A 16844-nucleotide genomic window follows, 5' to 3' on the forward strand; every position below is an offset into this window, starting at 1 on the left:
TTTAGAATATTATTATTATTATCATTGTTACAATCAACTGAACAAATTAAACAATCAACTGACCTTAGCGGAACAAGGAGCAGGGGAGAAAAGAAACAGCACTAGCAGCAGCTGGAACTGGAGTCGCCGGAACTGGAGTCGCTGTGGATTGATGTTGGCGGCTGTGGAGAAACGAAACAGCAGATATGTGTAGGCATTATATGGGGTAATTTGGTAATTATATGTGTAATTTTGAAAAGATATGTGTAGGCATTATATGAAAATTCTGAGGTGTTTTTATATGTGTGCTGGGCTTAAGATTAACCTTAACCTTAACAAGTCGGAGTTGATTGGGTTGGGGGTCGAGCCGGCTGAAGTTAGAAGGGTTGCGGCTGGGTTCAATTGTAAAGCGGGTGAGCTGCCTTTTGTTCACCTTGGGGTTTTGGTGGGAGCGAAAATGCATAGAATCAACAGGTGGAAAGCGGTGTTTGATACTTTTGAAACCAGATTAGCGATGTGGAAGGCCTCGTGTCTGTCAATTGGCGGCAGGCTGACATTGATCAAATCGGTCCTCGAGTGCATCCCCAATTATTACCTGTCGTTTTTTAAAGCCCCGTCGGGAGTCGTCAAGGGTTTGGAAAAAATTATTAGAAATTTTCTTTGGGGTGGTAGTTCGGAAGTTAATAAAATTCCTTGGGTGTCTTGGAACCGGGTTTCAGTTCCTGTAGATATGGGTGGCATTGGGATCTCTAGTCTGTCCGATGTCAATGTCTCTCTTCTTTCCAAATGGTATTGGCGATACAAGAACGACGCTATAGGGTTATGGAGGAAGGTGATTGATTCTTTTCACTTGGGGAGAAATTGTTGGAAATCGGTTCCGGCTAACAACAACATCAGAGGTATTTGGAAAAATATAGTGTCTGTGGTTGAAAAAACGGCTGTTGGGGATATGAAGCTGGCTCAGAAGTTCGGTTGCAAGTTAGGATCTGGAGACTCCATCAGGTTTTGGCTGGATTCTTGGGCCTGTGACTCGCCTCTCAAGGATTTGTTCCCAGCTCTTTTTCGTCTAGAATCGGACAAATTTTGCTGTGTTCGTGACAGGTTTGACGGAGAATCTTCTTCTTATTCGGGTCGGTGGAATTGGTCCAAGCCGCTGGATAGACTGCTGAGCGGCAAGGCTCCTTCAGGCTCCCGGGACAGGTGGGTTTGGGATGGCGGAAAAAATGGTGAGTTCTCTGTTAGAGAGGTTAAACACTTTCTGAAGAGTGGGTACGATTTCAGCAACTATTTCAGGTTTATATGGTCTAAGTGGGTGCCGAAAAAATGCAATATTTTACTCTGGAGAGCGGAAATGGGGAGGATCGCCACTACGGATGCTCTTATAAAACGGAATTGTTTTAGCAGGAATAATGTCTGCTCTCTTTGTGAAGATGGCGAGGAGTCGGCGGAACATCTCTTTTGTTCTTGTGTGGTGGCAGCCAATATTTGGTATCTCATTAGCCGTTGGTGTAGGATTAGCCCTATCTTTGCTTTTTATATCAGGGATCTTACGTCTGTTCATGAACATTCTGGGCTTCACCGGGTCGCTAAAGAAGCTCTTCATGGTATTATCTTGACTGGTTGCTGGTGCATTTGGAAGGCGAGAAACGAGAGGAGATTCAATAACAATAGAAAAGCTATTTTGGATATCTTTCAGGATATAAAAGGTTTAAGTTTTATTTGGTATCGAAATAGATCGAAAAATAGAGGTATTTTTTGGCATAATTGGTGCTCGTTCAATTTGATGTAAATGTTTTTCTTTGGTTCGGCGGCCCTCGTTTGAGGGTTTGCTTGTGAATAATAGTTAATTTTCAAAAAAAAAAAATAAGCAGCTCAAAAAGTCATTAATACTCTGACTTCTCAAAATTGACTTTTTCTTGATATACAAAAAAGTCATTTTAAAAAGTCATTTTGGGTTTGCCAAACACCATTTCTCCTTATTAGCTTTTGTAAAAGTCAATAAGTTATAAGGATGTGTGGAAAAGCTTAGCCAAACACCCCCTAAATGAACTAATGAAATGGACTAGGTAATGGAATCGACAAAGAAATAAAATAGATTATTAGTCTTGTTTGGTTACCATTTTAGAATGGAATGCATCATTATCTTGTGTTGTTTGTTAGGCAAGAAAAGACGAAGGAATAAAATCGGTGATAGGTGGCGGTCAACAGCAGTGGTGGTCAGTGGCAACGGTGGAGGGTGGTGGCGGCGACAGGTGATGACGCCGGCAGTGATGTGTACCTCTAGCGTATGAGTCATGCGCACGTAATGTGTTTGAGTTTAAAGTTTTGATTTTAATTGTAAAAGACTCATACGCGCGTATGAGTACCTCCAGTGTATGAGTCCTGCGCACGGAGTACCAAGGTCTATATATAACCTCCGTGCGCATAAGTTCGTAACTTTTAGAACTTGCACATTTGGAGTTTTTTAAAAAGACTTGTAAACAGAACGTTATGCTGCCGAAACTTAAATAAACAGAGATATTTGGAAATCCTTGTGTATTCAGTCTTGTTATTTGGATTCCGCACTTATTTCAAGATTCGTAGATATCAATACATGGTGTATTTCAAGTTTTATCTAGATCTACACGTCAATCCCCGGTCCTACAAGTGGTATCAGAGTAGGATTCTGATACGCTTGGATTTTGAGGATTTCGGTGGAAAAGACATCAAAAAGGTCTCATTTTTTCAAAATCTACTAGTTCCCACGGTCAAAAAGTTCTCGATTCTTTCTACACCTTTATTTCTCATTTCTAAACATCATAGCAAAAGATCTCATGAAACTTCATCCATTTTCATCATCAAATTGCCATAATTCATCAAGAAATGGATCTAAGCGCAAGAGTCTAGTTCTCACGCACGAGTGTTCATCCGCACGCAGGAGTCAAGCGCAAGAGCTCATACGCACGTACGAGTCAAACGTTTGTGGGCAATGCGCTTGGTCAGGGTCATACGCTCAGGGTGTCATACGTTTGAGTGGGTCTTGAGTTTGGAAATTGATAAGCGTTTTTGGATTAAGTTTGAAGATGGATTATAATTCGATGAATGTGTTTGCAGCAACCCCGTCCAGTGTTGTACAGAATCTGAACTTAGAGAACGAGATGGGTACTACAAACAAACCCCCGAAGCATTTGAGAATTGAAGATTATCCGAAATGGTCAAGCCGATTCAAGAACTATGTTTAAGCTACAAACTTGATTGCTTGGATGGTAATAGAAGACGAGGAGAGAGACCATCATGTAGACTAGCTAAATGAGGAGAGAGGCCATCATATAGTGAATCAATAATTTTTATTGATATTTTATAAATCTATTAATACAAAAAGTAGATATCACCAGATCCCAAACCTGCGAGAAAACTAAAAGGTAGTGCCAAACCAGTCCCATACCCTATTAACCGACCCCAAACCCATCCCAAATGTATCGGGTTTCAGGTTTACCAATCGGGTTCGGTTTTGATTGCCATCCGCCCTTTTTCCAAACGATAACCTCTCAAGATGGAGAAGGTTTCTAACTTACGAATTGTGATAATCAAATGTTATTGACTCAAGTAGTTTTCACCATATGAATTCCACAGAAACAAAACTAAAGATGCTTGAGACATGAATTTGAATTTGAGGTGGAACTAGAGTCACTGGAAGGGCTGCTGGTGACCATTTTTTTGTGTGAGTTTTTTTTTTTCAAATAATAGTGTCGTGTTTTTCAACCCTGTTTTGTTTTGATTACAAACAAACAACATTAATGAAAAAAAAAAAAAAAAACACAGATTGCAACAAAGCACGGAGCGACTTAATCCAATAACCAAAAACATGTTACAGAAGCTAAATGTATATACTTCAAAATCAAATCTATTACATAACATAAGTTTTTTTTTTTTTTTTTTTTTGCCAGCAGCATCGCAGTCCTTAGAAAAGCTTGTCAATCTAATAAGCAAAATAGACATAACATCAAGACACACAACGGAAACGGAGGGGGATCAGTTTCAAAAGGAATATGATCATAGAATGGTAGACGTACTACGTTGAGTGATCATCCAGAAACCAGCTTTACAACAATGCAGAGGGAGTTGAACATTATCAATAGAACTCTCAAATACTGAGTTGCGTAAATGAGACCGATAATCTGCCCCTTGATGGAATTTCGCTTCACCCCTGAGTACTCTTGGAAGCTCCATCCTCTAGGTGCTAGAAAACGATCCTCGTTCAATATTGCTAGTGCATTTGCGATAAGCAGACACCCCTCTAGTAGTGTCCAAAGACCCATATTCTGTATCATGTATAGCATAGCATGCATTAGTCAACTAAAATAAAAAAAAAAAAACATTCTTGGAAGACCCAAATCAACTATGCTTGTATGTATAACTGAGTTTTCGGTTGTATTATTAGATTGTCTCCAGATGTTATTGGAGCACCCAAAACATTCATTGTCACTTCTATATCCTTATATATTCTTGTACTAGAATTTCCACCCGCCGCAATGCGGCGGGGGATTCATTAGTTATATATCATGTTAGATGAAAGACAAATGTTTTTCAAATGACCACGAGCCTATGTGTAAAACCGAGAAAAAAATAACTAAGTCGATCTCTGACTCGCACGTTGCGATAGACCTATCCAACGGGAAAAATAGACGCGCTGCGACGGACATGTCAAACAGGAAAAAAATAGATGAAAAAACGTTGAACCCCACACGCACGTTGCGGCGTGTTAACTCGGAAATTTAGAACGGCACATTAAGTGGAGAACTTATGAAAGATGAAAAGTATACAAGAGACTAAAGTTGAAAGTAAAAAAAATGTTGAAATTAAATTTAGAAAGATGAAAAGCTTTGGGTTGAAAGTTAAAAAAAAAATAAAGGGGTTAAATTGCAAAAGATGAAAACTTTTGAATTAGAAGTGAAAAATGAAATTAATCAAAGGGGTTAAAATACTAAAGATTGAAACTTTAGACTTAAATTGCCAAATATTGAAACTTTAGAGTTAAAAAAGAAATCAATTTCAAATTATGAAAACAAAAGAGATAAATAGATTTAGTTAAATTGATGTTTATTATTATTATTATTATTATTAATTGAGAAATTACCAGAGAATGACACGTGTCCAAAAAGGATTTTTGTTTATTACTATAGAAAGATGTTTATTGTTATTATTATTATTATTATTATTATTATTATTATTATTATTATTATTATTATTAATTGAGAAATTACCAGAGAATGACACGTGTCCAAAAAGGATTTTTGTTTATTACTGTAGAAAGATTGTATGTATTTTAGGGGTGGCAAAATCAACCTATACATTCAACTTTGGGTTAGGATGGGTATTATTTTTGTAGTAGATGGGTTAAGTTGGGTTAACAAGAATTGTTAAATGGGTCAAGATGGGTAACTTTAAAAAATAACATGTGGGTCAGGATGGGTTTTATGGGTAAACTAAACCAAACTCTAAAACTACATTTCATCATTCATAGATTCAGGAAAATATAAATCTGAAACGACGATTTAAGGATCAATCGAAGAGCATATGAACTTATCAAATTAACCAAACACCAATTTAGAAGTTATTCAATCAACGATTTCATAATAAACAATACTGCATTTAGGTATTCGTATTTCATAGATTCAGGATTATATTCGAAATCTGAAATCAAGATTCAAGGATCAATAGATTGATCGAATCAATCGGAGAACATTGAAATCGAGGAATGATATTCAAGAACTTTGTACTGGATCAGTCACGTTCCTGATGGAGGATACAAACGGTGAGTCTTTCAATACTATCTGCTTCTGCTTCATCTTTCTTTTCCACTAATGTTGATCATTGTATGTTCATATCGATCTTCTGATCTTTGTTTACGCGTAAATTTTGTTTTAATCGCCCTCACTATGTGTGTTAGTTTAATTTTATTTTAGGTTAATTGATCGATCAAAGTTCAATGATGGAATTAAGTCAACTATATGGTCAAAGTTCAGCTATTTCAAAATTTGAGCTATAAATGTGTGATTTTTTATCGTATATGTGACTTTTATGTGGATCTTGTTGCAAACTCATATCACTTTTGAACTTGAAACTGAAATTTGTTTGAATTACAAAGGTCAAACCTGTTGAACTTGAAACTGAAATTCGTTTGGATTTGAAAGGTCAACCTTGGTGGCTGGGAATCTTCCAGTTTATTTGGTTTCTGCATTGCTCTTGATCTGATTTGAATTTTATATTTTGTGATCTACAAATTGGGCCTTTAATCGTGATTAAACTTTGTTAGACACTAACTAATAGGGCTGACAATTTTTGACATGACATGCTAACACGACATTACTCAAAACGAAGTTAAACTGGTTGGTGTTTAGGGTAAACGGATCAACGCGTTAATGACAGGATATAAGACGTGTCTAAACGCGTTCAACCTTCTTATGACATACATAACAGTATGATATGAGGAATGATATGAAGAATTTTGACGAATTGGAACGTGATCGAATCCTCCATCAGGAACGTAAACTACTGCTCCATCAGGAATGATATGAAGCAGATAGTATTGGAAGACTCACCGTTTGTATTGAAATTGGGCGGGAAATGAGCACGAGAGAGTTGATGATCAGTTGGAATCATGGAGTTCCATTCCTCCTCCATCAATCTCTTGATCCTTGAATCGCCGTTTCAGATTTAGGTTTTTCTGAATCTATGAATGTTGAAATGCACCACGGTTCGGTACCGGTACCCGGTACCAAATGAAGTTCATCACTGAACCTTTTTTTTAAAATTTTTTTGATTTTTTTTAATTTTTTGAATTTTTTAAATTTTTTTGATTTTTTTTTTAATTTTTTTATATTTTTAGCCTATCATGTCCGAATCCATCTTGACAAAAACCCATCTTGACCTAAACCCATTCTAACCCATTTCTTAATAAACCCATACTAACCCAAACCCATCCTAACCCATTACCCAAACCTGCCCAACCCACCCATTTTGCCACTTTAACTATTTTCCACCAAGTTTGCTTCGTTTCATGTTTTGAAACCGAACGTATGATCTTGTGAAATCAAAACGCATTGGATGTATTTTCTCACTTGAACTAGTTTATTTGGTTTATGTTCGATCGTGAACACTGATTATCAAACCCTAACCGTGTAATTGTGTAACATGCATTGCCATCTTTTTCACTTACCTTGTGTCTTCATCATCATTAATATTACCATTATCTTCTTCCCCTTAACTCACATCTTTATCTTGCTCTTACTTTTCATACATTTGCAAAATCATTTAGGAGGCAAGTGAATCATTAGCACCAGACTATTCATTCTTCACACATAACAATCTAATCTCATAAATTAACTCTTCACACAGCAATCAAATCACCTAAATTAAATCATAAACCTAATTACATCACAGATCAAACACACGCAAATCAAACTAATTATGCCTAACGAAACTTCAATTCAACAAAAATATTGAAATCAAACATATCGGATACTCCGTCAGACCTACAGATCTACGAATTGGACACATATCGTAACCTAAAACCTGTGCGAACAATTATAAAAAACCCTAAGTTAACAACTAATGCAGTAAATTTGGTTCGAGATTCAATGGTGAATTGCTAGTAAAGTGAATTGAATTGTATAGAATACGATGATGATGATGATTTACCTGTAGGTGAAATTGAATTGAGAGAGATGTAGATATTGATCTAGGGCACGAGCGTTAAACTGGAGGAAGAAGGTTTTGTGTCGTCTGTTGCTGTTTCAATTGGGAATAATAATAGTCCTTTAAGGTGAAATGATATTAAATTAAGGGATAAAAAGACTAAAATACCCTTGGCAAACCAGATTTAACAAAAAACTCTAACTGGGTTAGGGTTAAAGGACAAAACGTGTAACAAAATTCCCTATAAAGGGCAAACCTGACAAAATTCGTTGAAAAGGACACTCCCTGTAAAAGGGTATCAAGATAAAGGACAAAACGTGTAACTTTTTCATAATTTAGGGATAAGTATTTGGAATCGGGTACCGGTATTGTACCGATTATTTTTTATACCGGTATCAATTTTTCTCTTTTTAGTTCCGGTTCGGTACGGTGCCGATTTTTTGGTTAATTTACCGATATCGTAGGTTAGTTTCGTATCGGTGCTCCTTTTTTGGTACATGTGCTTTCGGTACTTGTCCAGACCACTATTGGTCTATGCTCATCTCTGATCCTATCCGTATACTTACACTTTGGTCCACTATTGGACTTTAAGTCTTTAACCATCAACCTTGGTAGCACTAGGTAACAAGCCTTTAGTCTTTAGTACCTCGTGAGGTCGACACTAAACCATTTTATTTTATTGATTTTATATATTTTTCAAATTATGTATTTTGTCGCGTGTATTGTCTTGGACCATAATAAGAACTAGTTATAAAAACTGTCGTCGCGTTGCGGCGAACTTCTTTTGTTATTTAATTTGTGTTTATATGTGTTTGAAATCACTACGAGCGCATTGTACACGGAACCGCTGGCAAGAATAAAAAGAAAATGTAGAAAAAAACATTAAAAAATAACCGAAAGAAAATCAACTAAAAAAGTTGTATGGTAATGATGTTGTTCGGTAGAAACCCGTAGTCGGAGATGAACAAATAGTTTGGGTACCGGTACCGAATTTCCTGAACCGAAAGATCCTAAGTACCAGTTCGGTACTGACGTTTGGAGTTCCTGGTACCGGTTCGCTACCGGTTTTTACCTTCATATACCGATACCGTAACCGGGTTATCAGTTGGCACCGAACTCATCCCTACCCCTAAAACTAAAAAAAAGTTGTACGATACCGTTGTTGTTCGTATGGTATCTGTGATCAGGGATGAGCAAACGGTACTGGGTAGCAGTACCAAACTTCTCGAACTAAAAGACTATCTAACTCAATCCGGTACCGACTTTTGGCGTTTTATATACCAGGCTGGTGCTGGTTTTTATCTTCTTGTACCGATAACGAACCGGTATGTTCGATATAAGTACCGATTGACACCAAACGTATCATACTTAAAAAGTAAAGAAAATAACAATTTTATAATATTAGAATAATAAAACTATAAAAAACTGTATCTAATGTTTTATTATATTATAATATTTTAAAAATACTGTTCATTACATTGTGTTTTTAATATATAGATAACGTAGGTGATAGTTTCACTACAAAATGAAAAGGTGATTGTCGCGTCAGTGTTATGCAGACAAGAGGAATTACACTTGTTTTTTTTTTTCTCAAAAAGTGTGTAATGGTTTTAGTATACCAATTTAACAAAGAGGAAAAAATAGATTAAGTGTTATGTTTTTAACCGTGATGGGTGAAAGGTAATTAAAAATGGTGTGTGTGCCAACTCCTGCCCCATGCCCATGCCCGTGTCCCAGCTCACGCCCACAAAAATGCCCGCTAGGGTAGTGTGGGGTCGTAAATATGGTAACCTGGCCATGGCGTTAGCCGATTACAAAAGGCCTAACAATGCAATACGAATATCATTCTAGTATGAAATAGTATCGAATTGTAATGTTAAGTCAAATCTCATCTTCATAAGCCAAAAATCAAGCTACGAACATCAACATGTTAGCAGAAAGCTGTAGCCTCGAGGACACTCTGACATTGAAATTAATATGATACTAAATGTAATAAAAAATAAACATAAATATAAATGTTTGTAGGAAGGAGATGAGATGACCAAAATAGAAAAAAATTCGGTCGTTCATTGCATTAAAATGATGTAATCTTGTTTGACATAAGAAATTGGTTGTTCATTGCATTAGTATTATTTTTTAAACATTGTTTAAGATATAAAGTAAGGTGATCAATATTTGAATCTATATCTAATAAAATGAAAACTGAATGAATAGTGAAATGAGGTGATATTGGTAATATCATTTATATTAGATTATGGGGTATGGGGCGGGGGTTGGGGGCATGGGTTGGATACAAACGCCTAAGTTACCATTAGGTGGGCTTGGGTTTCGGCGTGGCTGCTTGGGTGGGGGTTTCAACCCAGGCGTTGGGCGGGCCTAGCGGTTTCCGTGGCCGACTCTCATTGGCTGGGTTGCCTAGGCTATAGGTGGCTAGAATTTTCTTATTTTTTTTTTTAATTTTGTGTGTATTTTTGTAATAATTGAAAAAAAAAATTATAACACGTGGCCAACCCACGCGGGCTAGCCACGCCCCGCCATACTGACTCAACATGCAACTGACCAGCGGTGCCCAACGAAGTCCACGCGTCAACCCATGCCCCAAACCCCCGCCCCACCATACCCCACGGTCTTAAAGAACCAGGTGGGCAGGTGAGTGTCAAAGTAGACCACGCGTCATCTGAGGGTGGTGTTGGGTTGTTAATATACGCAAGTGAGATCTAGAGAAAGAGAGAGAAATGTAAGAGAACGATGAAAAGATGAGAGAGAGTGACGGTTGCCGGCCATTTTCTCTGGCCGACCGTCTTGGTACTACAACGAGCAGCTCCAGGCTCGAGTATCACTTATCTAGCTAGAACGGAGACAGACAGAGTTAGATGGACATCTCCAGTGGGCCTGGGTTTAGGGTTCAGGCGACCATCGCAATAATAACATAAATTTTGCTTATTTCTTCATACTTTGTTGCTTACTTCTTTCAAGTTTTAGTTATTTTTCTTAATTTTCATTTAAACATATGGATCGCAATAATCTATATATATTCTAAAGTTTAGTTATATGTTCTATTTTAAAACCAAAATTTATGGTTGTTTTAAATGCATCATCCTATAAAAATCCTATTAATTGCATTTAATTTATATTAAATAAATAAGAGATAAGATAAAAAATAAAATAAAATAATTATATATCAATAATCATTAATATTAATATCATCAATAACACATTATACTAAATAATATATTATAGATAAAGGTAGATTAGTTTAAAGTTAACTTTGATCTTAATTTGTTTTAATAATTGGTTTAAAGATAATTATTCCAAACTTATGATTATTCTATAAATCTATATATATTCTAAAGTTTAGTTATATGTTCTATTTTAAAACCAAAATTTATGGTTGTTTTAAATGCATCATCCTATAAAAATCCTATTAATTGCATTTAATTTATATTAAATAAATAAGAGATAAGATAAAAAATAAAATAAAATAATTATATATCAATAATCATTAAAATTAATATCATCAATAACACATTATACTAAATAATATATTATAGATAAAGGTAGATTAGTTTAAAGTTAACTTTGATCTTAATTTGTTTTAATAATTGGTTTAAAGATAATTATTCCAAACTTATGATTATTCTATAAAATGATCTTTGACAAGGTAACCATAAATTTAAATTTCGAAGTAACTAATATATTAAAAGTAGCTCAAATATAATTCGTAATAAAAACACAACAATATATTTTCAAAGAAAACATATAATAAAAAAATAGGTAAAGGGATCCAAATGATATCAAATATTAAGAACTTATCCATGATATTAGTATCAGAATTTAATAGATTAAGATAAAATTTAAACCGAAAGATCATAAGTATCATAAAAATATCATTAAATTAAAGTTAAAAAGTAAAGAAAAGAATTATTATTATGATATTAAAATAATAAAAATATATAAAAAACTATATATATTATTAAAATATTAAAATTACTATTTGTACACTATATATATTCTAAAGTTTAGTTATATGTTCTATTTTAAAACCAAAATTTATGGTTGTTTTAAATGCATCATCCTATAAAAATCCTATTAAGTGCATTTAATTTATATTAAATAAATAAGAGATAAGATAAAAAATAAAATAAAATAATTATATATCAATAATCATTAAAATTAATATCATCAATAACACATTATACTAAATAATATATTATAGATAAAGGTAGATTAGTTTAAAGTTAACTTTGATCTTAATTTGTTTTAATAATTGGTTTAAAGATAATTATTCCAAACTTATGATTATTCTATAAAATGATCTTTGACAAGGTAACCATAAATTTAAATTTCGAAGTAACTAATATATTAAAAGTAGCTTAAATATAATTCGTAATAAAAACACAACAATATATTTTCAAAGAAAACATATAATAAAAAAATAGGTAAAGGGATCCAAATGATATCAAATATTAAGAACTTATCCATGATATTAGTATCAGAATTTAATAGATTAAGATAAAATTTAAACCGAAAGATCATAAGTATCATAAAAATATCATTAAATTAAAGTTAAAAAGTAAAGAAAAGAATTATTATTATAATATTAAAATAATAAAAATATATAAAAAACTATATATATTATTAAAATATTAAAATTACTATTTGTACCGATAACAAACAAGACCGTACCGGTATTTTCGATACCAGTGCCGGTTGACACCAAGCTTATCCCACGCCGTGATACTAAAAAATCATTAAATTAAAGTTAAACAGTAAAAAAAAGGAATTATTATTATAATATTAAAATAATAAAAGTATTAAAATAACTATATATATATATATTCTAATATATTATTAACAAGATTTTGGCTAAATTAATTAGATTATTATAAATAATAATAATAATTTACAAATAAAACAACACAATTTGCAACAAAGCAATGCATGAAACACCATATTAACATATAGTACAGTACATTAATGCTAGAACCTAATCTATACTATATTATAAAGCATTTCATAAGGATACCAACCAAATTTAAGTAATTACAATCTTTTATACTTATGGTACAACAACTTAATGATGTTAGTAAGGGGTGAAATGGTCTTTCTACATTAATATTAAAAAATAAAAAAAAATAATTATCTATATCTATATCTATCTATCTATACTATATTATAAAGCATTTCATAAGGATACCAACCAAATTTAAGTAATTACAATCTTTTATACTTATGGTACAACAACTTAATGATGTTAGTAAGGGGTGAAATGGTCTTTCTACATTAATATTAAAAAATAAAAAAATAATTAAATGAGAATATAATCACAATTAATTATAATAATACAATAATAAGTTCGGTTCTTAAATGCAATTAATAAACGAAACCTATTGGGATGAACCGCAAAAGCACTCCAAAGGTCCAATTTCAATCAATATGTAATAAATTTGACCGATTAAGGAATCTCCTATCATTGCTATAAATTCACCATTTCACTCAACATCAACTCCTTTGTCTACTATTGTGCGAGTTAGAGTCGAAAAGAAAGAGATAAGAAAGAGATAAGTTGATATGAAATTTATTTATCTTGGTGGAAAGGTGTGTTCTTTTATACTCATTTCAACATTTATTCGAAAAAACTTTGGTTTGTTTCTTAAAATATTCAAATGGGATAACAGTTTTCTTTTACATAATCTATGAGTTTATATTGATGTTTTATTATGTTTTTGGTGATTTAGTGGTTTTTTTTTTCAAATTATGATTTTATATTACATATAAAGTATACACACAGGTTATTGGATACAAAAAGACAGACACTTCATACTTCATCAAGGTACCCTTGCATGACTATAGTATCTGGAACCATTTACCAATGTATTGTTTAATTGTTCATAAATTTATAGTCTTTTTCCTTTTTGCAGCTTCATGTATATGGAGGTGTAAAAGGGTGGGTACGAGAAAAGTTATTCATTTGGAGATAGACATTTATTTGGCCTATTGGTATTTCCTTTTTTAATTTCTACTTTACTATTTTTTTAAACATATGATGCTTTTGTGTGATTTAATTGATACTATATATAGGCAATATAGATGCAGAGGAAATATTTGAGGAGGTATTGTTTGACAGGATTGGGCAGCAAACTTTAAGGGCTCGGATGTTTTCAACCCGCGCAAAAGATTTAAATTGATTGCGTTTATCTATACTATCGTATAAAGCATTTCACAAGGGTTCCAACCAAATTTAAATAATTGCAACATATTATGCTTATAGTACAACAACTCAATGAAGTTAGTAAAGGGAATTAGTCTTTCTACATGAGTATAAATTGATAAATACAATTAAATTGATAACTTTATAAATTAAGTATTGTTAAATACTTGATAAAGAATTAAATCATTTAACTTAGTTGAACATCATCACCTTCCTCATATTTACATTGCTTTTCCATTTCAAGTTCTCCGTAACCGATTACTTGATTGAATTTTATAACTAAGTCATTATTATTTGGTTTAGTAATTGCTAAACATCATACAAATAAGGTTACAACCTTTTTTGCAATTTTATCAGATAGTTGATGAACATCATATGAAATAAAAATAAAAATAAAAATAAAAATAACAATAATAATAATAATAATAATTAAATATAAAAAAACTTAATCAACATTATTATGAATTTAATTATAACTATAAATGGTTTTAAAACTTAAAAGATGCTAACCAATTAGAAACGAAAATTACTAAAAGGTAATTTCATGGGGTATTATTATCTATAATACCTAATAATTGCAACAATAATGATTAAATAATGAACTTGATTACAGATGGTTTAAAACTCAAAAGAATGCTCTTTGCATCTTACCTCAAGTCTCATGGAATAAGGTTCAAATGATAACCATTGCATAATTAGGAACCACTTTTTAGCCCTTGGATCGTATTTTGATGGTTGAGACCTTTAAGTGCAATATCTATATCTCTAAGATGAAGATAATGTATGGTAATGAAGATTTGGAGCAGCAAGAGGTAAAAACAGCCCGAATTTTTCCTTTTATAAATTCGATTCGATTCGTGAGTGTTAGTGTGTGTGTTTATATTGATTAGGGTTTCATCAAATGCAATGTGAGGGTATCCAATCGGTGTTTATACAAATAATATAGAACCCAATTTTTATGTATGTGTATGTAGTGTGTAGTATGGGGTCTTGCTTACCTCATTCAAGGAATAACAATGAAAGACAGGGGTCATTGATTTCGAAAAACTCCGCCCCTTTGTTCGCCTTCTTCCTGATATTAAGTTACGGTGAGTCAATTTCCTTTTTTCTGATTCTAATCGATTAAGAACTATACGTGATTAACCAACGAATTGTGGTAGATTTTATGTTTCTATTGCAGTATTTGGATTGAATTGACTGTTGCAATTTAATAATCGTCAGTTATAGTTCGTTTTTTGAATATAGAGAAACACTGACTTATTTAAGGTGCTTGATTTGGGTGAATAGTAGCAATATAAACTGCTATTGTAATTTGGTGTGATATTCAATTCAATATCAGCAACCTAATCAAATTGTTCCCTAAACATAGAGTAAATGTGTTCACCAGCAAGGTAAATAATATGTACTAATTTTCAATTATAAGAGACTTCTAATAAGGAAATATAGCTATTAGGTTATATCAAGGTAAGCATAGTTTATAAAGAATATGTTGCAGAATAAAGTTAATACAACATTTTAGTAATAAATAATAAACTGCTTTCTTATCTATAAAAGGGAACAAAACCTGCAATTTGACTTTTAGATGTCAAAAGTGAATTTATATGTATATGTGTATGTAGTATAATATATATATTTAACATCTATTTTACACCATCTAAAACAATGAAAAAGAAAAAATAAAAATAAAAAAATTTGAAAACTGTGACGTCTTTTGAAGAGGGTTAATAAACCACACGTCCATAGAATTGAAGTTTTGTGAGACCACATGTGGTGGGGCGCAAACCTCTCTCAAAGCGTCTTAAAAACGCAGGGGAACACTGTACCCTCGGGCGTTTTGGGCCTTTTTTTGACTGGTAGTGCTACCACAAAGCGCCGAACGAGGAGTGGACTTTGGTCAAAATAACCATGGTCAAACGGCTAACTTTAAAAAAAACCGGTTTTTGTTTTAAAAATCTATACTATATTCGCACTTTCGTACCGTGTCACACACTATCTATATCAGTCGTCGTTCCAGGAAAAAACAATAACTATTATGCATGTCGTGCATCGCACGGGTGTTCCCCCTAGTAACATAAATTTTGAAGTATATTAATATGATAAATACCTTTTTCAATTTTTTTTCTTGATTTCTGTACATATAATTAACATATGTTTTATGTTTGGAATTCTCCTAAAGTGAATCAAATGAACAGTAAACTATAAATATAATAAAATATTATATACAGTTTTTTTTATAGTTTTATTATCTTAATATTATAATAATTATTATCTCCTTTACTTTTTAAGTCTGATAAGCTTGGTGTTAACCGGTACGTATATCGAAAATACCGGTTCGTTATCGGTACATGAAGGTACAAACCAACACCAGCCTGGTACATAAAACGCCAAAATTCGGTACCGGATTGAGTTTGATAATCTTTTGAGAAATTTGGTACTGCTACCCAGTACCATTTGCTCATCCCTGATCACGGGTACTGTACGAATATCAACGGTATCGTACAACTTTCTTTTAGTTTCAGGGGTAGAGATGAGTTCGGTGCCAACTGATACCGAATCGGTATTGGTACCAAAAATACCGGTTACGGTATCGGTATATGAAGGTAAACCCGGTAGCGAACCGGTATGTAACACCCCGTGTTTTCCAAAAGTCAAAGTCAAAGTCAAGTGTTGACTGTTATTGGAATTAAAGATTAATAAAGATTAATTTCATTTTAGTTTCATTTTGATTTTCGTATTATTTGGAGTAAGTGTTGTATAATCAAACTAATCGGACGATAATCGAACTGTGAATCAACGACCGACTGTGAATGATAGGAAGTAACAATGCAATAAAGCTAGTCAATCAATAATCAAGCTAATCAAATCAATCATCAAACTCAAGTGTGGGGATTTTAGTACTTTTTATACGTGTGTGTGTGCCTTATGTGTTACTTGTGCATGTTTACTTTTATGTTAAAGTGTGTGGTGAATCAATCAA

General features: G+C 33.0%; 1 protein-coding gene and 1 long non-coding RNA gene across 4 annotated transcripts; one reads left to right on the plus strand and one right to left on the minus strand.

The window, feature by feature from the left end:
• Nucleotides 1-3781: 3781 nt before the first annotated feature.
• LOC110868915 (immediate early response 3-interacting protein 1) lies at nucleotides 3782-7783 on the minus strand. Of its 3 annotated transcripts, XM_022118188.2 has the most exons (3): nucleotides 7660-7783; nucleotides 4035-4280; nucleotides 3782-3937 (listed from the first exon to the last, which is right to left on the minus strand). In XM_022118188.2, exon 2 carries the CDS (start codon nucleotides 4275-4277, stop codon nucleotides 4044-4046), a length of 234 nt encoding a protein of 77 aa, XP_021973880.1. In that variant the 5' UTR covers nucleotides 4278-4280; nucleotides 7660-7783; the 3' UTR covers nucleotides 3782-3937; nucleotides 4035-4043. The 3 variants fall into 3 exon arrangements, with proteins under 3 accessions (XP_021973880.1, XP_021973878.1, XP_035831261.1); XM_022118186.2 differs by having other exon boundaries at nucleotides 3782-4280; XM_035975368.1 differs by having other exon boundaries at nucleotides 3782-4287; nucleotides 7678-7762.
• A 5810-nt stretch (nucleotides 7784-13593) lies between these two features.
• Nucleotides 13594-13972, plus strand: LOC110867416. The gene is made up of 2 exons (XR_002551584.2): nucleotides 13594-13656; nucleotides 13738-13972. It is a non-coding gene; the product is annotated as an uncharacterized LOC110867416 (long non-coding RNA).
• Nucleotides 13973-16844: the final 2872 nt, after the last annotated feature.

The sequence above is a fragment of the Helianthus annuus genome, chromosome 7 (genome assembly GCF_002127325.2).
Source record: "Helianthus annuus cultivar XRQ/B chromosome 7, HanXRQr2.0-SUNRISE, whole genome shotgun sequence".
Taxonomy (NCBI): domain Eukaryota; kingdom Viridiplantae; phylum Streptophyta; class Magnoliopsida; order Asterales; family Asteraceae; genus Helianthus; species Helianthus annuus.